We start from the raw sequence: 9,637 nt of genomic DNA, 5'->3' as shown, positions 1-9,637 counted from the left end.
ACTTTCTTTATGGGAGTACAATGTCTTCTCTTTCTCCAGAGGGGTTGGTAGTCGAACTGCTGACTTTGTGGTTAGCAGCCCCATGCATAACCCAACTGTGCCACGGGGTACCTTACACTGCTTGCTCCCACTCGGGGATACCCACTGCTGCATTTCCATGAAAACCCTTCAGACATCTCTCAGAGACCTCAGTGCAGCGGGAGGGCATTGCAAACACTTTTCCTCAAGGACACGCTTTAGATATCTTTCCATGTACCTGAGTATAAGCTGTACATAATTATTAGTGGTTATGATGTATACTCCTTTTATGATTTTTAGTGTGTTCTTTACAGATAGACCTTGAGATTGTTTCCAATTTCAGTATTGTCAACAGTGTTGTGATGACTATCTTTATGTACATTTTTCTTCTTTCTGTCACTTGAGTGACTATGTCCTTGGGGTCAAGTCTTAGAAGTGTAATCGCCAAACCAGTAGTGTGCACAATTTTACATTTTGGTACGTACTACTAAATACCCTCAGCAAATACATACCAGTCAGGGCACATAGTCCATAGGCACACTAGGAGAGGCAAGGGCCCGCCCAGGCCATGCACTCATCAGCGCAGGGAATTTTCAGGCTTTTAAATCTTACAGGTGAAAGTTACCTGGTTTTGAATGGTTTGTTTGCATTTCTTTGCTTAGTAGTAAAATGAGTACTTTTGGGGGGCCATTTGGATTTCTTCTTTTCTGAACTGCCTTTTACAGCAGAGGCGGCCTCTCTGCCCAGCGTCGTGGAGTCAGTAAGCTCTCTCTGCCCAGGCCCTTCACTCACTGCCCTGCCTTCTGTTCCGGACAGGTCCTGAAGGACTCTTTCATTGGCAATGCCAAAACCTGCATGATCGCCAACATCTCCCCGAGCCACATGGCCACCGAGCACACGCTGAACACCTTGCGCTATGCTGACCGGTGAGTGGGCTTCTGCCGGCGGCCCAAGATGCTTGTGCATTTCATCCACCTGGAGCTTCCTGAGCCCTGCTTTTGGCCCCAATAGCAATTGGTCTTTCAAAGAAGGTGACCAGATAGGCCCTACCATTTGCAAGTGTGCAATGTGGAAGACGGCATCGTCCCTGGTTTAGGGGTGCACTGACATCTTGGTGGCTTTTTTCAAGCCACCATTTAAATGGCGAGCACGAGGTGCTTGTGGCTGCTTCAGCCCTAATCAGAGGAATACAAGATGTACTACTTACCAAGGCAAAATCATTCCGAGCCATGTTGGCCCAAAAGCAACTCAGCCTATTGCAGAAGGGTAAGGTGAGGGCCAGAGAAGGGCAGAAGTTCTGCAAGGGTGTGTCGGGAGTTGGTGGCAGAGCTGAGCCATCTTACTGCCTGTTTGGGGCTCTTCCTGGGGCGACTTGGGTCACCCTCCTCTCTTCTTCCACGGCCTCTGTTGTCCCGAGGGTGAGATCCTCTGGCTCCTTCACTTGAATCTTTCTCTTGCTCTTCAAGATTAACATGCTTTGGTCTGTTTTTCATTACTGAATCCATGGCATTTTATGAACCCAACTGGGAAGGAGTGGTGAGCAATTGTTTGAGTCCCTTGAGAACAGAGCCTTCCTTTTGTTTTTCTGTACCGTGTTCTTGGTGCCCCGGCGGCAGTCCTGCCTGGTAGGTGCTCGTGCTGGGACGGGGCAGGTTCCCTGCTGTTGCACGTAGGATCGCGGAGTCCAGACCAACTAGTACTAATAGATGCTCAGTACAGATGTATGGATGAAAGGCGCTTCTTTGGGGCCCCGCGCCTCCAGGGAGATGCTTCATGCACCGTATCTCACGAATAGGAGAAGTGATTTCAAAAGAGTTTCCACGAGTAGGCTTTAGAGTCAGTTTCCTGACTCTGCCACTGGCTAGCTGTGTTTTCTTGACCCTAGTTCCCTCACTTGTAAAAAAAAAGAAAGAAACAAAACACAACCATATCGATGGCTTGCCCTCAAGTCAATTCTGGCTCCTGGCAACCCTCTAGGGCAGCATCTCCAACGCCAGGCAAGCGCACCATCCAGTCACTGACACAAGTGTTTGGTAAGCAGGCTGACAACCCCTTCACGTCCACAACCGTACCTGTCGCTCAGGCACTCGGGTTGCTACCGTGATTTACTCCAGCTTCCAGGAGGAACTTTTGGTTTCTCACTCTTTTTTTATTCCAACATTTTTATTGGCACACAATTTACATATATCATACATCGAATATTTCCATTGTTCAGTCATATCAAGGGGAATTGTACATTCAGCACCACATCTATCTTAACGCATTCCCCCCCTTATAAAGTTTTAAAATCTGGGTTTGTACACACAGAAGCAATTTGGAACCATCTAGATTTGTGGTGGCACCTCTCAGCCCCTGCTCTTATGTGTGACAAACTGGCAACGCGTCAGGAGAAGACCACAGACACGTTCCTGTGTGTTTATTCACCCCCGCATCCTCCTCCTCAAACACACGGCCTGCCTTGCAGCCCTTGAGGGAAGATTCCAATCACGTCTCCATGGTCACTTGGCTCTCACTGGGTAGGACTGAAACCAGAAATAGGAAGCCGCTTTCCATGAGCTCCCTAAGCAGTAGGACTGCACCCTCCCAGGGGATTTGAAGACAGAAATTACAAGTCACTGGAGAGTCACCTTTTTGCTTGATGCTGTCTTATAATTCTAAATCTTTAGCGTGTTCAAGCAAAACTCGTTTTTATTTTAAGTATCACAGAGCAATAGACTTAGAGCTTGGCAACTAAATCCTAGCAGAGACCTAATTCTGGATTTTTCCATGCTCCCTGTGGAGTTGAGCAGTGGTTCTCACCAGAGCAATATTTCCCCTGAGGACATTTGGCAGTATCTGGAGAGTTTTGACTGCTGTGGCTGGGGGAGCACTGCTGGGACCCAGTGGGCAAGCAGCCCACAGAGCCTGGGACCCTCCCCAGCAGCAGTCAGCGGGCCCACAGTGGCAGAAGGGCCGAGGCTGAGCACCCCTGGGAGAGAGTTTCTTGCTTCATGGAATTAGTACCAGACTGCTGCTGATCTCTGGAGTGGTTTTGTTCCCTTAAATGCCACTGGCTCAGGGAATTGCTGGAGCGCTTTCCGACTATAGACTGCAGGGTAAGGGCAAGTGTAGACACAGGGCTCTGGAGGGTGGCCCGTCTTGAAAAGGCACAGCATGGGCCCTGCGTGCAGAGCTGGGCGTGGCTCCCGGCCCCTCCTGTAGCACTGTGGTAGTTTCCTGAACTCTCCCGATCCTGCAGCTGTTCAGTCCAAGAAGGGTATCTCATCCTGAGAGAGGTAGAGCTCCGTTTCTTCTCTGTCACATAAAGTAAGAACTCCCAACCTTGGGGACTGTTTTCCTGTGACTTTCTGTCAACATATGTGAGCGCACACACATTTAACGGAAGTGGTCCTTTTCAGGGTGAAGGAACTGAAGAAAGGCATTAAGTGCTGTGCTCCAGCCACTGGTCGGAATCAGGCATCTGGAAGCGCCTCCCCTAAACGAATTCAGAATTCCCCTGGGGCCCTGCCAGGAGACAAGTGTTCTCCCAAAAAATTCAAGCTAGGACTTCAGCCATCGCTCACGGTGGCACCTGGCTCCCTGAGAGGGAAGGTCCAGCCTCTGACTGTCCACTCACCCAATATCCCGTTGGCGTCTGTGCCCCAGGCTCCTGCTAGAAGGACTGCCGCCAGAGGGAGTCCTCCACAGGGCTGGGCCATTCAGACTAGCCCTGTCAGAGGAGCCAGGGGTCCTGGACACCTGGGTAAAAAGGCAGAAGAACCAGCACCCTTGTGCTCTGAAAAAAGCCACACAGGCAGCAAGCCTGCGGTTGGGTGGGAAGGCCGGGCCCCTGGCCCTGAGGAAGGCCTGGGACCCAGCCGGCTGGCTACCAAGAGCAAGAAGGTGCAGCCCGTGCAGCCCGTGCAGAAGCAGCTGGTGTCCCGAGGGGAGCTCTCCTTTGGCGACATCCACCACTTGGCGGAGAACGGGCGAGACCGCAAGGCAGATGCAGTGGGCAGGCCTGTGTCGGAGGCCTGGACAGACATTCCCCCACACCAAAAAGACCGGGAGGAGCACCTGCGCATTTACCACCAGCAGTTTCAGCAGCCGCCTCTCCTCCAGCAGAAGTTAAAGTACCAGCCGCTCGAGAGGCTTTTATGCCGGTACCGACCCCAAGAAAGCCAGCTCCCAAGGGAGACCTCCCCTCCGTCCTGCTCGTGTCCCGAGAGCCAGGATGGGGCCCAGGGGGAAGACCTCGACGACAGCGATTTCAGCGAGGACTCCTTCTCACACGTGTCTGGTCAGAGGAGCACGGCACGAAGAAACGCCCTAGCGAACAGTGAGGACCCCTTCTTCCTTCATCAGGGGGAGCCGAGGGCTGAGGAGCAGGGGGCCGGGCAGCAGCAAAGCCTGTTTTTCCGCCCCAGGACAGAGGCTGACAGGAAGGATCTTGAAGGAAGCTGGGTGTGCTCGAGGGAGCCCAGCAGCCCCAGGAGGGCCGAGCTGGCCTACAGCCACAGCCCAAGTCAGCTGCGCTTGGACTGGGGCCAGGAAGACTCCACCTCCCAGGTTCTTTCTCCAGGAGGCCACCTGGCAGAGAAGCCTTACTGCTCACAAGTGGATTTTGTGTATCCCCCAGGGAGGAGTGGGGACCCTGCCCTTGATCTCAGGGAAGACCGCTCACAATCACTGGAGGACAGTTTCATGGTCTCGCTGTCTCACATCGCAGTTCTGGGGTCCCCAGACCAGAGACACACAGCCACCACCCCTTCCCGAGAAGTCCGTGAAGGTGGCCCAGCTCTAGTGACCAGAACTGTGAGAAATTCTGACCTCTTCCCAGGAGAGGCCTCTGGAGGAGAATCAGACCTGTGCTCTGAGCATGCCTCTGGACTGATGGCTCCCCTCTCTGTGTCCCTCCTGGAGAACCCTGGTGATGACCACTCTCCTCCCTTGGGACAAGTGCTCCCGTCTGGAGCTGCCTGCACCCGAGTGACAGAGGACACGGGAGGCTCAGTTGTGTCACCTGGTGATCACGAGGCAGTCCAAACAGTGTCTGCAGCTAACAGGCCCCTGTGGCTCTCCTCATCTCCCCCCGACGACAAGCCTGGCCCTGGTCTTCCAGCTCTGTCCCCATCACCCATCCATCAGCACCCACCTGACATTGACACACTGCCCAGCAAGGAGGCTGGCCTGGGAGTGGCTGGCCAGAGCCGAGACCCTGGACTCTTCTCCCAGAACCCCATGGGGAGTGAGCACTATGACGCCGACGCCGAGGAGACAGAACTGGGTGGCTCCTGGAGTTCCCCAGGAAAGCCCTTTCCCCACACACACACTGGGAGACCTCACCCTGGGCCTCCATTCCCCCCGTGGACGGGAAGGACTGATATGGCTGACCAGCCCTGGGACCAGGGAAGAAAACAGCTGGCAGGGCGGGGTTGGCAGCAAATGGATTTGTCTACAGACCCCATGAAGTCCTGCTACCAGGACAAACACAGGCCAGCGCCAAGGTGCTTAGCAAGGCCAGATTCTGCCTTTGTCTCCAGCTGCTCGGCCAAGACTGCAAGGACACTCCATGAGCCCACTCTGGGGCAAGCACAGTAAGTTGGCTTTCTCCCCATTGACACCCCTCCCTCCGCTCCAGCCCCAGGCTCCGCCATGGGAATGGCTGTGGTTGGCTCAGCTTCACCAAGGGGCCTGCCTGGTTGCCGTCTGTCACATGCTGGAGGAGCAGCAGGCATGGGAGCAAGGCTGCCAGTGTGGGTGGACTCCCCACCTGGCATGCTGAGTGGGAAGCGAGAGAAGGGAAGATCCTGCCCCTCCACCAGGCCGATGGTCTGTGGTAAGATCAGGACCCCCTTCTCTCTGCTTGTGGAAATGCTGCCTGGCCACAGGAGCCACAGCTGGCAGCCTGGAGCACTGACAGGGTGGCAAGGGACAAAGCAAGGCGGGTTGGTGAGAATGGTACAACTCAAAAAGGTGGCGAGGAAGCCGTGTTAAGAGAATGGAAGAGGAGATGGAGCCCCCACTCGGTTAAAGTGGGCCTGGAGGCTGCTCCTTCCAATAGGCTGCAGCTCCTTATGAGGTGCCCCTAAGAGCTGGAGGAGCACCAGGCAACTCTGGTCAGGGGCAATAACCAAGGGCATGCGGGATGCACAGGTGAGGAGGCTGCCTCCCTTGAGTGGCCGGTCAGTAGTGTGACAAGACGGCCCTGCAGCTTTCAGCTCAGCCCCAGCTTTGGTCCCTGGGTCCATCCCTGTCCCAGTCAGTCTCAGTGGTCATGACCTGGAAGCCATGCAAAGGAAGCAGCAGCATCCAGTTCCTTCCCGCGCTCCCCAGAAATGCTGGGCAGGGTGGGGCAGAAGGAAGCTGCAGATGCCATCTCTCCCCGTATCTCCCTGGCCCCTTGACAAGTCCCAGGAAAGAACATCCCAGGACAGGGCTGGGGGCTGTGGGCCCTGGTCAAAGCCATGACTACTTTGGCAGCTGCTGTCCTGGAGATGAGCCTCAGCTCTGTGTCCCTGTGTCCTCAGGAGGCTGTTTCCCTTCTGGTGTTCCAGGCAAGTGGTGATCCGAGCACACCAGGACCAACTGCAGGCAATGGCCGAGCTGGGCTGCCAGGAGGAGACCCTGATGAGCCAGTGCACGTCTCAGGTAAGTGGCCAAAATATTTGATGCTCGTCTTTGTTGGATGTGGGGCTCAGTGGCCTGGAACGGGTTGTTGTCGTCCACTACTGTTGAGGTCTTGTACCTTCTCTCATCACTGACGTAGCTTAAAAGGCCAAAGGGACCACAAGCCCACAGAGAGAGGGTGGTGCTGTCTGTGGTCAGCCCCACTCCCAGCTGTCCTTTCCAGCTAGCTTTTCGGGGGGGCTTTCTCTGTGACTGCAACAGTGACTGACCAACCTGCTGCCTGCCATGTGCAGACCAGAGGCACTTCCACCTGTAAGACACCCCTATACGTAGAACTCTTTCAGACGACGCAGAGCTGGTGCCCCTCTGTACCGGGCACCATCCTGCAGTTTTCAGCCAGGGGCCCCAGGCCTTGAAAAGCAGATCCAGCAGAGCAGCCATATAGCAAGTACTCCATTTGTCTGTTTGCTTCCTTAGGACTTTGAAGATTTTGTGACCCAGTTGGATGAAATCATGGTTCTGAAGTCCAAGTGCATCCAGAGTCTGAGGAGCCAGCTGCAGCTTTATCTGTCTTGCCACAGGTCGGCTACAGCCCCAGAGAGAGCAGCTGTGTCCTAGAGGTTAGGGGTAGTGCAGGAGAACACGCTGGATTCTTGGGTCATCCTCACATAGACCAGAAGCCATGCCTGGTCCTGTCCTGTCAGCCTTGCCTCAACCACACAGGGCCTTGGACAGGCCCACGGCCTGGGACCATCTGCAAGACTATGCTGAAGAACTTCACGCGGCCTCTTCTTAGGACTAGAAGACAGTTTGTCTTCACTTACTGACCAGTTGTTGGTCAGGACACATTTGGGTCTAGTAACCCAGATGTTGTTTCTGAGTTTGGGGATCAGAAGAGGGAGTGGTCTGCTGGAGGTCAGAGGTCCATTACAAGCTGGGGAAGGCCATGTACCGAGTCTGGGGCTTCTATAAACTGAAAATTGTCTTCCTTCAAGACTGAGCAAAATACCAGCCCCTTGTTAAGGAGTGCTGGGGACAAGCTGAGCTCTCCCACCAATTTGGGGGCTTTAATTTAGCTTTGGAAAACATCATAAAATAAGTAAATCTTGACTTGTGCCTGTTAACAGGAGCATTTACACCTCTAACCCCGGGTTTGTGCGGACAGCCTCCTCCCACCCCCGCCAAACTTCCTGCAGCCCAGGGCTGAGACGGGGCATCCCTCAGAATTCTCTCCCCGCCTCTGACCTCTGCTTGATTGACCTGACCCACCTGCTGCTCTATCCGGAGACTCCTCCCCTTCTGCCACCCTTAGGATTTGGCTCAGGATGGGGGCCACTTCTCTGAAGAGCCCACGGCCCTTTCTGGAGGCTCTTCAGCATGTCCATCTCCTGGCTCCACCTCACCCCAGAAGGCCTCATCCCTTCTCCAGGGCTTGTTCAGTGACCTGGCATCTGGGTTCTACGCTCTCACACAAAGCTTCCAAGTGTCCCTCACCTCCCAAAGCCATCCTAAGATAAGGTGACCAGATTTTAACATTGGTAAAGCAGGACACCATTGATAAAATTCTTATCCTGGCAAAACAGCCACATGGCAGCCGAAAACCATATACCCTAGCTTGTCATGCATTCTTTCCAAAAATGCAGGACGTCTGATCACCTTATCCTAAGACAAAGTGAAGTTCTTATGCCAACAATATAGGAAACTTTTTTTTTTTTTTTCCAGCAAAGGATACTTTGGTAAGTAAGGTTTTAAAAGGAGGGCTTAATTACAAGGCCAGAAAAAGGGCTAAAACTGCAGTCTCAGGCCATGCCTCATCTGACCAGCAGAGGGCACTGTACTCCCAGTCTGGTCTAAGGCTCTACAGCTCCTCGCACAAGTCCTTAAAATTAAGAGATCGCCAACCAGCAGCAGCATTAAGTACAAAAACCTTGAGGGATGAAGTCAGATCCACAAGCTACGGCACTACTGCTCAGAACTAGGAGGTAGTCTCAATCCCATCCTGCCAGCTGTCATCACAGAAGGCCCCTTCCTGCCCAGGCCAGAGCTGAGCTGGGTCAGGGCCCAGCAGCCTTTGCACACAGAGACCAGGGCTGACCGTAGGGCTAGCTCCTCGGACCTGTCGTGGGCATACTGTATTGCTAGGCAGTGGTTGGGTTCCAGTCCATCCCCAGCAGCAAATCCCCACAGCCCTGGCCCTGAGGAAAGCAGCCTCTCAAGAGTGAGGACATGATACAGGACACACCTTTTAGGTTTTTATTAGTTCTCTCTGAAGAATCAAAATAGTTAGCAAATTACTTTAGATTCAAGACTGTATATCCTTTGTATTTAGAGCTTTAATGATGTACAACATAATACAAAACAAACCAGAGACACTGATTTCTAGGAGTAGGAGTTGACTTGTGTCATCCTAAAGCCTTAGGTGAAGGGACAGGCTGCCCTCCAAGGACAGTGGTGTTCTTGCTGGGCAGCTAAGCTGTGACCCATCTTCTCCCCTGTTCAGTGTGCTGGGCAGGGACCAGTGATTTCTTAAACTGATGACTGTTTCCTAGAGCAGTGAACCCTGGGTAAGAAAGGGCTGTGGTCTGATCCAAGCCAGGTGCTGGGGGCAGGGAAGCATGGTGAATTTGCCTGGCAGAAGGAGGCGAACTCGGGGGTGGGGTGGGTGTGACTGACTCTGCACCGCAGAGGCATCGCAGACCAGTGTAACACTAAGAGACTTTGTTTAAACGTGGAGAGAACGAAAGCAGACCCCGGGAGAACCTTTCAGTCACCCTGAACTTAGAATGTGTTCAATCTACCGGGAGGCTGTGGTGGGTTGAAGAGGGAGTGCCTAGCCCCAAGCAGCACTGGACCTGGCTGGTCTGCCTCCTGCCCCTCCCTGCCTTGTTCCCTTCGGGGCCAGGTCTGGGCTGAGGACACACAGGCCCCAGAAAGGGAAGGGCCAAGGTGGGAAGGACACTTCTCAAAACAAATACATTTACTGCAGGCGAGGAGTCAGGCATGTTCTGGG

The 9,637-nt window shown here is 53.8% G+C and overlaps 1 protein-coding gene across 2 annotated transcripts in view; it reads left to right on the top strand.

The window, feature by feature from the left end:
• Positions 1-9,637, top strand: part of KIF24 (kinesin family member 24) — a 59,295-nt gene that overhangs the window by 46,028 nt on the left and 3,630 nt on the right. Inside the window, exons 10-13 of one of the 2 annotated variants that reach the window (XM_004712374.2) lie at positions 835-944; positions 3,417-5,594; positions 6,555-6,648; positions 7,105-7,208. In XM_004712374.2, the coding sequence (XP_004712431.2) occupies positions 835-944; positions 3,417-5,594; positions 6,555-6,648; positions 7,105-7,208 (2,486 nt within the window). Of the gene's footprint in view, positions 1-834; positions 945-3,416; positions 5,595-6,554; positions 6,649-7,104; positions 7,738-9,637 lie in introns of those variants that run through there. The other variant, XM_045289243.1, reaches the window with a different exon arrangement.

Source organism: Echinops telfairi, unplaced genomic scaffold (assembly GCF_000313985.2).
Source record: "Echinops telfairi isolate 266 unplaced genomic scaffold, ASM31398v2 ScPeMD7_25;HRSCAF=90, whole genome shotgun sequence".
Lineage (NCBI taxonomy): Eukaryota > Metazoa > Chordata > Mammalia > Afrosoricida > Tenrecidae > Echinops > Echinops telfairi.
Note: the sequence above shows the minus strand (reverse complement) of the source record. Positions and strands in the feature narration are given on the sequence as shown.